Genomic DNA, 17,658 nt, shown 5'->3' with positions numbered 1-17,658 from the left:
GAAATAACAAGACTACTGCAAGGGCTGCCCAAGTCAATAGGTACAAAGTGGTTAATGTGAGCAGCTTAATTAAGTACTCATTCAGTTTTGCTAGTCTTGATGGTAGAATGCTGTTCTGTTACAGATGGCGGAGACCCATGTAGTCTTATTCTCCTTTCGGTGAACAGTCAAATATAAACCCCTTCATCTCCCTCCCACCAACAGGCCTACGTCCTGTCTTTCAAATTCTTCCTATCCTTCTGCCCACTCCCCCGCCCCTGGCCCCAGTGTGGTCTGGATGGGCCCCAGAGGGGCAGGGGCAGGGACAGGGACAGGACGTGGGGCTGTATCTGACAGGAACCTGAGGGGCTGGCCTGGGAGGGGATTGGGGCCCAGCTTCCTGAAAGGAGGATGGGCTAAGGCAGGCACACTGTGCCGGAGAAGATGCCCTCCTGGGCCCTCTTCATGGTCACCTCCTGCCTCCTCCCGGTCCCTCCAAACCTGGCACAAGTCACCAGCCAAGGTGAGGTGTAGAGCGGGGCCCAGACATAGAGAACCTTAGAGGGAATGGGAGCCCTGAGAAGGGATGCAAGGTAGGAAGCCCCACTACTTCCCTACCCATGAACATGTCTGGGGGTTTGGGGCGGGGGGAAAGCAAACCCCAACTCACCTGCTGGTTCTTAAATGTCTCTTTGCTAGCCTCGGATTCAGAGCCCCTAAACTGTTTCTCCCAAACATTTGAGGATCTCACTTGCTTCTGGGATGAGGAAGAGGCAGGACCCAGTGGGACATATCAGCTGCTATATGCCTACTCAGGGTAGGTGCTGGGCTGTGCCCCCCTCCCCTATATCTGCCCCTGTACTTAGTGTATCCCATCAGCTTCCCTATCTTTGGGTCTATCATGCCCTAAGTAGCCACCTTATGCATGACCCAGATCAAGCCATCTCATAAGCCTAATTCCACCTATGCCAGAGAGTGAGATGAAAGTGGCAGCAATGGAAACAGTAGCTGGGCATAGGACCCACCTGGATACTCAGGGCTGAGTATGGTAGCTGTGTAGGTAGGACCTCTCCTATGCCAACAGAGAGAAGCCCCGTGCCTGCCCTCTGACTTCTCAGAGTGTGCCCAGCTTTGGGATCCGCCATGTATGCCAGTTTCCAGCCCAGGATGAAGTACGTCTCTTCTTTCCACTGCACCTGTGGGTGAAGAATGTGTTCCTGAACCAGACTGTGATGCAACGAGTGCTGTTTGTGGATAGCGTGGGTAAGGACATCTCCATCACTCCACTCTCTGCCTGCAGTCTGCTTCCTAGAATCAGACTTGTCCAGATAAGGTGGATATTTCCTGCTATCTAATCCCCAGAGGCATCTTGAGACCCCTTTACCATTTGCTCCCACCTTAGCATCCAGAGCTAGACCTAACTTACACGTATCACTCCACCCCAGGAACGCCCTGCTCATTCCATCATTCACACATTCATTTTCTCACCGATTCAACAGTTACAGAACACCTGAGCATGCCAGGTGCCATGTCAGGAGATGACAATGTGGAGAGGAAAGGGGACCCCTGCCGTAAGGAGCATGGAATCTGGTAACCCCAATTACACTATAGTGAGGTCGCTCTTCTTGTGAAGAAAGGAGAACAAGATAAGGAACCTTCCTTCCTACTCTCACTCATCTTTCGAGAGTGGTGATCTGTGATCTTGTAAAAATCAGAGCTGCTCCTAATTCCACCTCCAGCACACCTCTTTTACAGTCCATAGGTTGAATCATGGTTGGTGGCACTCACAGTTTTGATCCACCCTGTCTTGCCTTCAGGTCTTCCGGCTCCCCCCCATATCATCAAGGCCATGGGCGGGAGTCAGCCAGGGGAACTTCAGATACAGTGGGAAGCTCCAGCACCTGAAATCAGTGATTTCCTGAGGCATGAGCTCCGCTACGGCCCTGCTCATCCCAGGAACTCCACTGGCCCCACCATTATTCAGCTGCTCTCCTCTGAAACCTGCTGCCCCACCCTGCAGAGGCCAAACCCTGGCTCTACCCTCCACCAGTCTCCATGTGCTCTGCTCACAGCAACCCAACAGGAGGGACCAAGAGAAACCACTCCAACTCGAGAAGTATTTTAATCTTTTTCTATTCTACCTCCTCTCCCCCAACATTTCCAGAGGCAGGGACAGGTCATACTTTGGGAATTCTAGACTGGGTTTGTCCTTAGGAGTTATTGTAGACCCTGATTAGCCTTTAGGGGCCCTCTCTATTTAGGTGGTATCTCACTTTGCATCATTTACACTGACAAAATTGAGAACTAACAAACTGGAGATTTCCAGTAGGAAATCTCTGACTATCCCCTGAAACCCACTAACCTGATCCCCATTCTGAGTGTTGTACATCTAATCGGTGAGGAGCTAGCTCTGAACCCACATGGGACGGGGGTTCAAGTATTAGGGTTGGTAGAGATCTTGGAGGAAAGGCAGACCTAGATTCTGATGCTGGGATTTTTATCCCCAGGCTCCATCCTTGAAAGTCAGGAGAGGAAGTTGCCTCATCTCTGGGCTCCAGCCTGGCAAGTCCTATTGGCTCCAGTTGCGTAGCCAACCTGATGGGGTCTCCCTCCGTGGTTCCTGGGGATCCTGGTCTTTACCTGTGACTGTGGACCTTCCCCAGGATGCAGGTGGGTCAATAAAGAAATGGGGAGATAGGAAGGAAATTTTTTTTCTTTTAAGATCTCTAGGTTGGGCTGAATGTGAAGACTCTGAGAAATCATGGTCTTGCCTGATGACCAAACTCTACTCAGGTGATAGAAGCAGATGTTCTGTTATATATGTAAAAATGATCTGGATACTCTGTAGTCTATCTACAGATCTATAGCCCATACATGGCTCTAATAGGGCTTCGCATTTTGACCTCAGTGACAATTGGCCTTCAATGCTTCACCTTGGACCTGAAGAATGTTACCTGTCAGTGGCAGCAACACAACCATACTAGCTCCCAAGGCTTCTTCCACCAAAGCAAGGCACGATGTTGCCCCAGAGACAGGTAAGAGTTGAACTGAGTGTGTTGGTTGAGTGTGATATTATGGGAGAGATCCTAAAACCAGCGGAAAAAGGGAAAGATGGCTTCTGGTCCTCTTCACGCTCCTGCTTTTGACTCCAATCCAGTCTCTGTGCTCTGCTACCTACTCTGCCATCCTCAGATGAATGCTTTGTATTCTCAACCTTTTCTTTCTATTCTTCCTAGGAATGTCTTAGTCACATCACATCATCGTCACAGCCCACATTCTCATTTACTTCTATCTATTCCCCAGGCTTTGTACTCAGTGATCTTTGCTAAGCTCAAACATTGCTAGGTCCATGTAAAATTCATTCGTGGTATGGCCTTCCACACTCAAGTATGTAATACAGCTTCCCGTGGTCAAGTATGGTCTCTGATCTGTTGAATCTAGACAAAAATTAGCTTGGTCTTTTGGGATATCCATGAAGCATGGTATGGAATCTGGACTTCTACCAAATCAGTGTCTCTAGATCATGTTCACTGTCCTCTAACACTAACGTTATGTGTCCAAGCCACCCTCATCTCTTATTCCACTACTGAAAAGAACAGATACCATCCATGTTCTCCACAGAGGAGCTGGAGAGATCTTTTAAAAATACTAACCTGGGGCCAGGAGTTTGGCCTAGTGGTTAAAGTGCTTGCCTAGCATGCATGAAGACCCGGGTTCGATTCCTTGGTACCACATATATAGAAAAAAAAAGCCGGAAGTGGTGCTGAGGCTCAAGTGGTAGAGCTCTAGCCTTGAGAAAGTCCAAGGACAGTGCTCAGGCCCTGAGCTCAAGCCCAGGACTGGCAAAAAAAAAAAAAAATACTAACCTGAACCGACTACTCCCAGATTTAAAGATGCCTGTCATGTCTTTATAAAGTGCTGCAGATCTACCTCCCATCCACGTGCTTCAGCTTCTATGCATTGCCCTTCACTCCCTCTGTCCCAGCACTGGCTCATTGATTCCCTTATAGCTTCCATATTGCTTTATGCCTCTGAGTCTTAGCGCGCATACTATTTTTCTAGTTCTCCTATCTTTATTTCTACTGGCTCTCTCAGGGAACCCTCCCTGACCTTGCCTATTACATCCAATAGCACACAATTTTACATTCTTGTTCTTTTCAGTTTGCCATTTAACATTTACTTTTCATGTGATTATTTGGTTGACTAAAAAATTCTGTCTCAGCACTCCAGTTGAATAAAGCTGACCTTGACTAATATGAGCCAGGAGGACAAAGTCCAGATATGTTTTTACTCACATATATTTTCTCATCTACCGGAAATACAACAGTTACTTAGTTAAAAATTGCTCAGTAAAGGGGCGGGGAGTTTGACCTAGTGGTAGAGTGCTTGCCTAGCACGCACGAAGACCTGGGTTCAATTCCTCGGCACCACATACATAGAAAAAAGCTGGAAGTGGTACTGTGGCTCAAAGGTAGAGCTCTATCCTTGAGGGATAAAAAAGTCCAAGGACAGTGCTCAGGCCCGAGTTCAAGCCCCACAATTGGCAAAAGAAAAATATTGCTCAGTAAAGGCCAGGAGTTTGGCTTAGTGGTGGAGTGCTTGCCTAACATGCATGAAGACCACAGGTTGAGTCCTCAGAACCACATACATAGAAAAAGCCAGAAGTGGTACTGTGGCTCAAGTGGTAGAGCCCTGGCCTTATGAAAGCTCAAGGACAGCGCTCAGGTCCTGAGTTCAAGCCTCAGGACTGCTAAAAAATTTGTTCAATAATATGGGTATGGTGGCTTTCATGAGGCAGGAGGCTTGTAATAGAGGCTAAGGCAGAGAGCAGCCTATTGAAAACTGTCTCAAAAAACAAAAAAACTGAAGATATGGCTCAAGTTGTAGAGCATCAACTATCAAACATGACCAAGCAGACTGAATGTGAGGACCCTAAACAAGTCCAGTACCAGCAAAATAAATAACCAAACAGTTCAATGAATAATTCTAAAAACACTCAACAATTTTAATGTATTTCTGTTGCTTCTATACATTTAAAACATACAAAATATTTAATTTTAAGATACAAATTGGAGCCAAATACTAGTGGCTCACACCTATAATCTAGCTACTCAGGAGGCTGAGATATCAGAATTCAGGTTTGAAACATCACAAGCAGGAAGGTACATGAGGTTCTTATCACTGAATAACCACCAACAATCAGAAGTGGGGCTCAAGTAGTAGAGCACTAGCTTGAACACAAAAGCTCAGGGCAGCCGTTGGCCTGGAGTTCAAACCCCAGAACTAGTATACATGCACACAATTTTTTTAAAATTACACACACACATACACACATACACACACACACACACATCATATTACATTGTCTTCTGTTCTACCATGAACTCAGTTTCCACATAGAAGTCACTCAGGATTTTTCCCATTCCTATGTCCTCTACATCTATCACTCCCACCTTTTCAATATCTATTGAATCATCTTTCACTCTGGACCACCTCCAGCACCTGTCTTCAGAACTTCATCACTTGGCACATGGAAAACCACAACAATGACCTAAGGGATTCCTCTCTCTCTACCTATCCTTCACAAATCCTTCCTACAAGCAAGCTGCAGCTAGAGAGATCTTAGGAAGTACATGGCTATTATGACACTTTTCTGTTTAAAGCCTTTAAATATCTTCACAATTGTTCGAGATTAAGTTCAAGCTCCTTGAAGAGGCCACAAAAAAAGCCATCCATGACTGGGCTGTACTCTCACAGGCATTATCACCAGGCCCTGTGTCATATTACAATGCATTACCAGGTCCCGTATCCTAATACCATTCTGTACCATCTAGCGTTTAGCATTTCCCTCAAAGCACTGTGTGTGTGTATGCGTATATGTGTGTGCGCATGCGCGCGCGTGTGCATGCGTGCATGTGTGCACCCGTGCATGCATATCTGCACACACTGTTATCTGAGCATCCACATATGCCTGGTATGCTAAGTTGTTCCCTTTATCTAGCCTACTTCTAGCCATGTCTCAAGCTAAACCTTAGGCACAAAGCATTCTCTGTCTCTCCAGTCAAGGTTAGATGTTCTTCTATGATAGAGGTTAGCCTGTCCATAGTACCGAAAATACCTGTTTTGCTATTTCTCCCATTGAAATGATATCTCCTTGAAGATTTTTTCTCTATGAACTCAAAAGGCCTAGCACAATGCCTGGCACAGGTGACTAAATGAGTAAATAGAAATATATACATCATGTTTTAGAGATGACAGTTACTTAAGAATTGTAATCAAGAAGCAGATATGATTCATTTGCTCAATAAACAAATTATTGAGGTTATTTAAATGCCAGGAATTGGGGGTAGAGAGACAAAATGAAAAAGATTCTATGGCTGGGAATGTAGCTCAGTGAAAGATAGACTACTTGCCTAATATGTATAAGTCTCTGGATTTCATGCCCAATAACAACAACAACAACAAAAGTATAGAAAGGATCCATAGGGCTTATATTTTAGTAGGGGGTAGAAGAAGGAACAAGGAAAAAGTTTACAGAGATGAGGCAACAGGGTTATATGATAAAGATAAGCAAAAGAAGCCCTACTTTAGACTGAATAGTCAGAAGAGTCTCACCAAGGAGGTAACAGGTTAACTGAGATCCAAGAGACAAAAGGGAGACATGCAGGGCAAAGGCAAAACACAAGATATTTGACATATTTGTAGTAGCAGCTGGAGGCCCATGTAGATAAAGAGTGATAACACTGGTGTGAAAATCATAGGAAGAAAGAAAAGTAAAGGTAGGAAGAGGTGCTGGAAGTTTTGCTTAGTGGTAGAGTGCTTGCCTAGCATGCACAAAGACCTGAGTTCGATTCCTCTGTACCACATACATAGAAAAAAAGCTGGAAGTGGTGCTGTGGCTCAAGTGGTAGAGCTCTAGCCTTGAGAAAACCCAAGGACAGTGCTCAGGCCCTGAGTGCTCAAGCCTAGGACTGGCAAAAAAAAAAAAAAAAAGTGCCCATCCCTTTGAAAGATCTTAAGAGGAAGAAGAATAAGCTGGTGCTCTTGAATCACACACACCTGCAATACTAGCTACTCTGGAGGCTGAGATCTGAGGCTTGTGGTTTAAAGCCAGCCCTGGTAAGAAAGTCTGTGAGACTCTTATCTCCAATGAACTACCTACCAAAAAGCTGGAAGCAGAGCTGTGATTCAACTACTTAAGTAAACCTTGGGCATTAACTTTGAGCAAAAACCACTTGAGTTCTAACCTTGAGGAGAAAACAAAAACAAAAAAAAAACCCTCAGGAACAGTGCCCAAGCCCTAGATTTAAGCACCAGGCAGGCAATAAAACAAAACAAAAAGGAACAATAACATGACTCACATTAAAAAAAAAAAATTAAGGGCCAGGAGTTTGGCCTAGTGGTTAAAGTGCTTGCCTAGCATGCACGAAGACCTGGGTTCAATTCCTCAGTACCCCACATACATAACAAAAAGCCGGAAGTGGTGCTGAGGCTCAAGTGGTAGAGTGCTAGCCTTGAGAAAGTCTAAGGACAGTGCTCAAGCCCTTAGCTCAAGCCCAGGACTGGCAAAAAAAAAACTTTCAGGGCTAGGGACATAGTTCAGTGGCAGAGAATTGCCTAGCAAGCATGAGGCAGTGGGATCAATCTTCTGCACAAAAACAAACAAAACATCCAGGTGAAGTCCCAGCACTCAGAAAAGGTTGAGGAAGAAAAACCATGAGTTCAAGACAAGCCTAAACACTATAGCAACACCCTGTCATAAAAAAGATAAGAAGCAAAAAAGAAGCCGTGCATGGTGGCTCACACTTGTAATCCTAGCTACTCAGGAGGCTGAGATCTGAGGATCAAGGTTCAAAGCCAGCCCAGGCACAAAAAGACCTCTAATTAATCTCTGAAAATGGGAAGTAGGACTTTGCTCAAGGGTAGGGCAGTAGCCTTGAGCTGAAGAGCTCAGGGACATTGCCCAGGCCAAGTTCAAGCCCCATGACCAAAAAAAGAAAAAAAGAAATAGAGCTGGGCATAGTGGCTCATGCCTGTAATCCTAGCTATTCAGGAGATTGAGATCTGAGGATCTTCATTCAAAGCCAGCCTGGGCACTAAAGACCAAGAGACTCTTATCATTTCCAATTAATCACTAGAAAATGGGAAGTGGAGCTGTGGCTCAGGGGTAGGGCTTATAGCCGTAAGCTAAAGAGCTCAAGGACAGCACCCAGGCTCAGAGTTCAAGCACCATGACCCACAAAAAAAAAAAAAAAAAAAAAAAAGAGGAGTTTGGCCTAGTGGTAGAGTGCTTGCCTAGCATGCACAAAGACCCAGGTTTAATTCCTCGGTACCACATACATAGAAAAAAAGTTGGAAGTGGTGCTGAGGCTCAAGTGGTAGAGCTCTAGCTTTGAGAAAGTCCAAGGACAGTGCTCAGGCCCTGAGCTCAAGCCCAGGACTGGCAAAAAAAAAAAGAGTAGAAAGAAGGCAACCAGTTAAAAATTTGCTTTAATCTAAGCAAGAAACATGGTAGTCTCCTCTTGTATGATAATGATGATATACTGTGGACATTGTCAGATTTATAGAAGCAAAATTGAGTAGTCATGTGGAAAACAAACTGAAAGCAGTGGTGGAAATAGAGGTGAAAAAGGTCATTTAGAAAGCTGTTATAATAATCTAATGCAACATACCCAATGGAAGTAAGAACATTTTTTAAACACAAAGATGTTTTTCTCTAGAAAAGATGAAAGATCTTTACTCTTTGAAGTAATCCTGTGAAGTAAGTATCAACCCATTTTGCAAATGGGAAGAAATTAGAGTGGAGTTTTTCTTTTGTTTTTGTTTGGAGTGGGGGAGGGAGGCAGTCCTGAGGTTTGAACTCAAAGCCTTGTATTTTCTAGGCACATCAAATAATTTGCCCAAAGTTACATAGTAGTGAGTCAAGACCTGAATTCTACAGACTGTCTGTTTTCAAACAAAAAGCTCAAGGGGAAGAGGCAGAGCTTCCTGGTGTAAAGACAGAGGCCCATCCAAGGGAGGAGTTAGACCCGCGGTCCACACAGGCCAGTTTCTGTGAGACGGGTAGGACAGAGGTGATTCTCTTGGACAAGCCTGCTGCAGTCATCCTCTTGGCCTGCTTCTTAGGGACCCTGTCTGGGAAAAATGTGAAGAAGAGGAAGAACCAAATCCACAGCCTCCTCAGTTCTCTCGCTGCCACTTCAGGTCACAAAATGACAGCGTTATTCACATGCTTGTCGAGGTGACCACAACCCAGGGTGTTGTTCACAGCTACCTAGGATCCCCTTTCTGGATCCACCAGGCTGGTAAGATCTTCCCTATTCTTCCCACACTGTTCTCACTGCCCCCAACTGTATGCATGTGATTCTTAACTCTAACCCTTCTGAGCCCTGACCCAAAAGGGCTTAACCCAGTCCCCGCTGAAATCCTGTAGTACTCCTCCCCACCCCAAGCTTGCACTGGAAGGAGGTCTCCAGCGGACAGCTGGAACTGGAGTGGCAGCACCCATCAACCTGGGCAGCCGAGGAGACCTGCTATCAGCTTCGATACACAGGCGAAGGCCATCAGAACTGGAAGGTACCATCAAGTAACAAGCGCTATATAGATCATTCCTATACTGTGTTCCTCTATCTAGGCTTATACACCTGTGTTTTATCTGATTCAACTGTAGTTGCTCTTGGGCCTGTGACACTGCAGGTTCCCCTGCTTTCCATTTATCTTTGGAATAGCAGTCTCCTCTCATTTTCTCATCACCTCTGACTGAATTTTCTCCCTCTTCTCTTCTGGCTCCAGTCTTTCATAAAAGCTAGAGTCTCAGTCAGACACTTTGCTCCTATGTAAACACATATCTCATTTCTATGGTTGCGATATCTATATCCTAAAACCTCTGTTTTATCACTTTAATATGCACTCCTTTCCCCCGCACTCACACATGCTTTTATCCCCTTTTGGTACTAGGGTTTGAACTCAAGGCCTTCTGCTTGCTAGGAAGATACTAGACCAATTAATCATGCCTCCAAATCTTTATTGCTTCTAGTTGTTTTTCCAAATATGCTCTCGTCTTGGGAGCCTAGGACAATCCTCGCGCTCACACTTGCTGCTTAAATATGATGACAGGTAAATCCCTGACCTTTTCTTGGGTAAGATGTAGTCTTTCTGACTTTTGGCCAGGCTTGCTGGAGGACCCTTGATTTTCCCTATCTTTGCTTCTTAAGAAACATAGGCAACTTACTTCAACTTTCCAAGTCTGCACTTCCTTGTGGGTGAAATGTGAATAAAGCCATCTATCATATAGAGTTAGGAAATAAATAATTGCCTAGCATAGTGCTTGGCATATAGGAGGTGCTCAATGTATACTAATGTTATTTCTCAGCCTATGTTTATTCTCCTCTAATGTACTTGTACTGAGATTTAGTTCACATACAATACAATAAAGTGTCCAAACCTTAAATATTATTTTACATATATACAGCTATGTGCCCATTACCAAGACCAAGATACAAATTATTTCCAGCATCCCATAAACTCCTTTGTCCCCTATTCACTTTACCACCAAAGAGTAATCACTACCTGACATTTTCTTTTTTGAGAGTTTTACTATGTAATCTAGGCTGACCTAGAACTCAGGATTCTCCTGCCTCAGCATTCTGAGACTACCAATGGAACCCACTAAACCCAGTAACTGTTAAACTTTATAATCTAGAACCATACAGCATTTCTTCAAACTTACTCCTGTTTCCTGACTCTGTTATAGTCTTCCTTTCTCTTTTCCCTTTCGTTCTTTCCTGTTTATCAACAAGTAAGTAACATACTAACTCTGCAAATCCTTACTACTATTATGTTAGAGCTCTCTCTCTCTCTCTCTCTCTCTCTCTCTGTGTCTTTGTCTCTCTGTCTCTGTCTCTGTCTCCTCTCTCTCTCTCTCTCTCTCTCTCTCTCTCTCTCTCTCTCTCTCTCTCTCTCTCTCTCTGTCTCCTCTCTCTCTCTCTCTCTCTCTCTCTCTCTCTCTCTCTCTCTCTCTCTCTCTCTCTCTCTCTCTCTCTCTCTCTCTCTCTCTCTCTGTCAGTTGTGGGTCTGGGCAATGTCCCTGAGCTCTTCAGCTCCAGGCTAGTGCTCTATCACTGAGTCTCACAGACTTTTGTGCCAAGGCTGGCTTTGAACAGCAATCCTCAGGTCTCAGCCTCCTGAGTAGCTGGGCAGGAGCCTTGGGCACCGGGCCTTAGCTTTCCGTGTGAGCATCAGCTTTCCCATCTGTGGCCTTAGCACACTGAACTAGCCTTTGATCCCCAACCAAACAGCGGAGGCAGCATTAACTGTTTCTTTGGGTTGCCATGGTGCTTTGTACTAATTAGTTGTGATTCTTTGTTTGGCTGCCTCATTAGCTATGTGAGAGACTGTGGGTCATTTATCTTTGTCTTCAGTGCCAAACACAATGTTTTCATATCCTAAGCAATTCATAACTTCTCACCCCATTCAGTTAACTAGTTCCCCACTTGGGTGTGAAGCTCCAGCACTTAGCACAGGTCTGGCATCTTGTAGGAGGCGTTAATATTCTTGTCACAGTCTGTGTGGTTCTGTATAGCCACAAACATAAATAAGTAATATAACAAACTTATTCTAGCAACTGCTAGAAACTCCAAGGACTTGGGCGGGGGGGCTTTCTATCTGAGCATCTGGGTGAGTCTCAGGGTGTCCAGGGCCCAACCAGAGCCGCATCTCCTAGTCAAGAGACCTCCGTGGGGGTGGGAGGGGGGTCCCCCACGTGTCCAGACGCACGGCCCTGAGAAGGCTAGGTGTGACAGCGGTGGGTGTACTCTGGTGTGCTCCTCCAGCAACAGGGGAGAGGAGGCGCGCTAGCGGGAGGAGGAGGAGTGTTTGGCAGGCTGTCAGGCCCTTGGCGGAGACCCTTGACTTCCTGGGGCTTTGATCCGGTGGGATTTTGGTTTAACTGGTGTGGGCTTCTCCGCGCAGGTGCTGGAGCCGCCTCTCGGGGCCCGGGGAGGAAGCCTGGAGCTACGACCCCGGTCCCGCTACAGCTTACAGCTGCGCGCCCGGCTCCACGGCCCCACCTACCAGGGCCCCTGGAGCGCCTGGTCCGACCCGGCGAGGGTGGAGACGGCCTCGGAGAGCGGTGAGACGGGGCGGGCCGGGCCGGCTCAGCTCCCCAGGTGGCCGCAGGGAGCTGGACGGGGCGGGGCCGGCCGGGCGGGGCCGGAGGGAGCGGCCAAGGTCAAACGATTTTTGTCCCCCTAGCCTGGATCTCCTTGGTGACGGCTCTGCTCCTGGTGCTGGGCCTCAGTGCCCTCCTGGGCCTGCTGCTGCTGAGGTGGCAGTTTCCTGCCCACTACAGGTACCATGCCTGCTGAGAGGGAGAAAGGGAGGGGCGCTGCGTGGCCACCACCCGAAGTCCACACCCATAACTTCAGCTGTCTCCACGCACTGCCAGAGTCCACTAGAACATGGGATACCTGGAGCAGCCCCTTCTCACCAGGCCAGTGACCTGGCTACCTGTTCATCCTGGGCCCCAAACCCCACAGTTAACCCCTCTCCCTTCAGCCCATCCAATGGGCCCTCAGGCCTGGTCATTTCACCTCTAAATGCTCATTCAAACAATGACTCCCTTTCTCTAGCCAGACACACAACTTGACTCACTGAAACAGAGCCTCTTCTCTCTCCCATTAGCCTCACAAAGCCACCAGAAAAAACTTTCCAAAAGACACTTGTGAGCCTGTCATTCTCCTCCTTAAATCCCTTCAGTAGCTCCCCAGGATAAAAGCCAGAGAGCAGTGAGCCTTGCCTGCCCCACACCCTCTTCTATTCCAGGTGTCAGCCTGGCTAAACTGTGGGGTGATTTTCTCCACTGCCTCGTTTACTTCTCAGTGTCTTTGCACAGAATGTCCTCTGCGCCTAGATTATTCTCCTGGTTAACTAATACATATTCAGCTATAAATAACTTTAACTTTCTCTTAAGAAATACTTCCTGACCTGCCCTTACTGGCTACTTTTCTGTGCTCTGTTACCATTTTATTTTATTTATTTTTCTTTTTTTTTTTTTTCTAGAAAATGAACTTGGGGCTCACGCATAATGTTAAGCACACATTACTCCACTGAACCACCCCTATCTCCCTGGTCTTGTGTGTATTTCTTAATGTCTTCTTCATTCTACCTTACTTGGTCATTTTTAAGTCCTCAGCACAGAGCCTGCCAAATAGCAGGCCCTGAAATGAAGGTTAGTAATGACTAACTTAACTTTTGTGAGGGCTGAGGAGAAATGGCACTGGAAATTACAAGCCCGAAGGATAGAACCCATACCACCTCAGTGCTCCAGCTGGTTGGTGCTGTGTGCTGATCCTTGAACACTTAGAAATGAGCTCCTCCAAGCAGACTGTTTTCATAGTCCTCGGCTGGACCAGGTATCCCTCTTTGTGGACTCACAGCTCTCTTTGAACATGCTTTTCTTGGAACTTCTAATCTGCCTATGTGTATGCACATCCTGGAATGAAGCCTCCGAGCAGATAGCCACATCTCACCAAAACACTGGGGGAGGGGAGGGTGCTGCTGAACCGGGAATACTGGGTAAGTCACTTCACTTGCCTTGAAGGCATAGAGATTAGGTGATGGAAGAAACTAGAAATGTTCAGCTAAAGTCCTTCCACATTGAACTATGGTTAGCTGGGTATGGTGGCTCACGCCTGTAAGCTTAGCTACTCAGGAGGCTGAGATCTGAGGATCATGGTTCAAAGCCATTCTGGGCACTAAAGAACGTGAGACCCTTATCTCCAATTAATCACTAGAAAATGGGAAGTGGGACTGTGGCTCTAGGGTAGAGTGGTAGCCTTGAGCTGAAGAATTCAGGGACAGCATCCAGGCCCAGAGTTCAAGCCCCATGAGCCACAAAAAAAAAAAAAAAAAAAAAAAGAACTATGAGGATTCATCTTAGTCTATGTAGTAATTTTTTCTTCTTCTATGTAGTAGGGCTTGAACTCAAGGTGTTAAGCTCTCACTCAGCTTTCTTGCTCATTGCTGCTACTCTACCACTTGAGACACACATCCAGTCTAACATTTTGCTAGTTTGTTGGAGATGCAGTCTCATAGATTTTTCTGTCCAGGCTAGTTTTGAATTGAAATCTTCCAGGTCGCAGACATGAGCCACTGATACCCAGCTCTATGGTTTTCTGCATTCATTCAAGTAATTTTTTAGGCACTTATTATGGACCAGATGCTGAAGATACAGGAGTGAAAAAACATACAACTTCTGCTCCAAGGAGTTTGATCTAGGAGGTAGACACACACACACACATCAACACAATAAATACAAAATAAATAAGTCAAGTGCTGGGCAAAAAAAAAAAATAAAGGAAACCAGGAAACCAGGCATGGTGGTACATACCTGAAGCCCTAGCACTCCAAACACTCAGGAAGATTCTGAGTTTAGGGATAGTCTAGTCAATTATACTGAGGCTCTGTTTTTAAAAAAGTCATAAAAAGAAAAGACAGGAAGGAAGAAAAATAAAGCAGAGCATGAAACAGTGAAGAAGAAGGGAAATGTTACTGTTGGTAACAAAGAAGGCATTGCCTATCAGGATAACATGTGAACAGAGATATAAATGAAGTGTTAGCCCAGTGTTTGGGGAGAGAGAAGGTCAAGTGCTAAGGTCCTAAGGCAGAACTGTGTAAGGAAGTTCTGCAACACCCTGCACTATTCTTTCTGAAGCTACCCACCAGTGGCTACTACCTCCCTCTCCCTCCCTGAGATTTCCTTAAATCCTTTACACTACATCGCTCCAAGTTGTATTCTGCCTCACTGCCTACCCCCACTGTCCTGCTCCAGTGTTCTAATCATCCCTCCCAACTCATTCCCATGATTCAGGCCCCCCATCTTCCTTCACCCCTAGGAGACTGAGGCATGCCCTGTGGCCCTCACTTCCGGACCTGCACCGTGTCCTTGGCCAGTACCTTAGAGATACTGCAGCCCTGAGTCCGGTGAGTATGCCCTCTCTCCTACTTTCTCCTCACCACCTATGACTCTCACCACCCAATGCAACTTGTTCCAGGGTCTTGCCCAGTAGTGTACCGCCCTGAGGCACTACACCTAGCCCAATTCTCCTGCCAAAATGGTCCAGCCCCGAGGATCTGCTCTAATCCGGCTCCTTTTGTCCATTTCTCTCAGCCCAAGGCTACAGTCACAGATAGCTGTGAAGAAGTGGAACCCAGCCTCCTTGAAATCCTCCCTAAGTCCTCAGAGAAGATTCCCTTGCCCCTATGTTCTTCCCAGGCTCAAATGGACTACCGAGGCCTCCAGCCTTCTTGCCTGGAGGCCATGGCTCAACCTGGATCCTGCTGTACCACCCATATTGCCAACCATTCCTACCTACCACTAAGCTGCTGGCAGCAGCCCTAAAGACAGACCCCTCATGCCCAGTTCCCTGGACAGACACAGAACTCTGCGAGCTTTCTCATCCTGCACCCAAGGCCTCACATCCATTCCTATCTAGTCAATTCCTCGGACTTTGCCTCACTGATCTTTCTATCCTATTCCAGACAAATCAAGGCCCTGGTGTAAAAGGTGCTTAGAAACTACTTCTGTTGAAAAACACTGACTCCCTACTTGGACCTACAAATGACTTCAAGGCAGGATAAAAGTGAGGCATCCCCATTTATTTATCTATGTCCTTTGCTTTAAACTACTTTCTCCTGCAGTTACTTTACAATTATCTTGGAAGGTAGGAAGGAGGAACAACCCACCCAACAACCCGCCAGACATTATTACTCTTACATTATTACTCTTACTGTAATAAAATCTCATCTGACAAATCGTGACTGTCACACCACTTCTGACCTAGGACTGGGCCTCTGACTCATTCCTCTGACATAGGATTGGGGCTGCTTAAGCCTACCTTTCACCCCTTGTCCATAGTTCTTGGTCTATTTAAACCTATAACCCAAAAATGGCTGGCTGGAATGCTATCTTCCTTTGGCATGTCCATGCCATGCAATAAATTTCCTGCCCTTCACCATGTCTCTTTACTTGGCATACAGAGGTAAGTGGCTGGACCTGACATATGGAAGCCCAGGAGTTTGGGCCTGAGATCTAAAACACCAGTTCCATTTTCTCTATAGGCAGGTTCATTTAACTAAGTTCCTTTGTTTTTATCTTATTTCTCTCTCCTCTCAAAGGTCAAACTCCTCAAAAGGAAGCTTTATTTTCCTATGACTTTGTAGAGTACTTTAGTTGTGCCCCTACTACCTGCCACTTCTTAGTGAAACAACTTAGGCAAAGTTCACTTCAAAAAAATTTTTTTTCTGTCAGTCATAGAACTTGAACTCAACCTGGGCACTATCCCTGAACTTTTTTGTTCAAGGCTAGCACTCTACCCTTTGAAGATAAGAATCTCACTTACTTTCCTCTCCTTACTGGCTTTGAACTTTGATCCTCAGATCTCAGCCTCCTGAGTAGCTAGGATTACAGCAAAGAAGCTCAGGGACAGTGCCCAGGCCCTGAGTTCAAGCCCCAGGACCAGCAAAAAGAAACTACAGTATCTTCATTGTTGTTGTTTTGGTAGTGATTGGAATTGGACCTAGGACCTTCACAGGCTAGCACATAGCACATGCTTGACCACTGAACTACATTCCCAGTTCTTTTGTTTTATTTATTCCTCTAGACAAAGTCTTGGCATGTAGCTCAAGCTAACCTTGAACTCTAGATCCTCCTATGTACTAGGATTACAGGAATGTACCACTCTACTTGACAAAACTCCATTCTCTCTCCTCCCCCCCCCCCTCTCTCTCTGCCAGTCTTTGAGCTTGAACTCAGGGCCTGGGCACTGTCCTTGAGCTTTCTCAAGGCTAGCATTCTATCACTTGATCCACAGCACTACGTCCAGCTTTTGCTGTGTAAGTGGTACTGAGGGATTGAATCCAGGGCTTCATGCATGTTAGGCAAGCAATCTACCACTAGGCCAGACTCCCAACCCGACTCCATTCTTTCTTTTTTTGGGGGGTCATGGGCTTGAACTTGGCCTGGGCACTGTCTCTGAGCTCTTCGGCTCAAGGCTACCACCCTATCCCTGGACCTGGGCATTGACCCTGAGCTCTTCAGCTCAAGGCTACTATCCTACCTTTGAGCCAAGCCCCACTTCTCGTTTTCTAGAGGTTAATTGGAGGTACCAGTCTCAGGTCCTTTTGTGCCTGGGCTGGCTTTGAACCTTGATCTTCAGATCTCAGCCTACTGAGTAGCTAGGATTACAGGCGTGAGCCACTGCTCTGGGCCCAAGACTCCATTCTTAGTCTCGAATTCCACCTAGCTTTGCTGCCTTTACAGTATGTTGACCATTCCAAAGTTATTAGCTCCAGCCTAGACTTCTACTACACCTGTTATGCTTTGTGAAAGTATCTGTTTACATGTCTGTCTCTTGCTACTTGTCTGTAAATGGCAGGGCTATGACCTATCCTTTTCCCCCAACAACTAGAATATTGTTGGACCATGATAGTAGGCCTTCAATAAATATATTCTCCCTCTTCCCCCCTCTCTTGTTCTTTTCTTTTTCTTTCTTTCCTTAGTTATTACCAATACTGAGGCTTAAATGCAGGGCCTTACACTCATACTTGGCTTTTTTTGCACTCAAAGCTGGTACTCTACCACTTGAGCTACACCTCTTCTGTTTTGGTTTTTCTTTTGGC

General features: G+C 46.1%; 1 protein-coding gene across 2 annotated transcripts; it reads left to right on the top strand.

The window, feature by feature from the left end:
- The first annotated feature begins 423 nt into the window (after positions 1-423).
- On the top strand, positions 424-15,790 carry Mpl (MPL proto-oncogene, thrombopoietin receptor). 2 transcript variants are annotated; one of them, XM_090333773.1, is made up of 12 exons: positions 424-502; positions 664-796; positions 1,064-1,238; positions 1,964-2,095; positions 2,487-2,649; positions 2,888-3,014; positions 9,106-9,284; positions 9,413-9,555; positions 11,950-12,109; positions 12,232-12,328; positions 14,874-14,961; positions 15,149-15,790. In XM_090333773.1, the coding sequence occupies exons 1-12, from the start codon at positions 424-426 to the stop codon at positions 15,377-15,379; spliced, it is 1,707 nt and encodes a 568-aa protein (XP_090189899.1). In that variant the 3' UTR covers positions 15,380-15,790. The 2 variants fall into 2 exon arrangements, with proteins under 2 accessions (XP_090189899.1, XP_090189898.1); XM_090333772.1 differs by having other exon boundaries at positions 1,064-1,242; positions 1,797-2,095.
- The last annotated feature ends 1,868 nt before the right edge of the window (positions 15,791-17,658 follow it).

This window comes from Megascapheus bottae, chromosome 6, assembly GCF_031878675.1.
Source record: "Megascapheus bottae isolate mThoBot1 chromosome 6, mThoBot2.hap1, whole genome shotgun sequence".
Classification (NCBI taxonomy): Eukaryota; Metazoa; Chordata; class Mammalia; order Rodentia; family Geomyidae; genus Megascapheus; species Megascapheus bottae.
The sequence above is the reverse complement of the archived record's forward strand: the minus strand, read 5'-3'. Positions and strand labels throughout refer to the sequence as shown.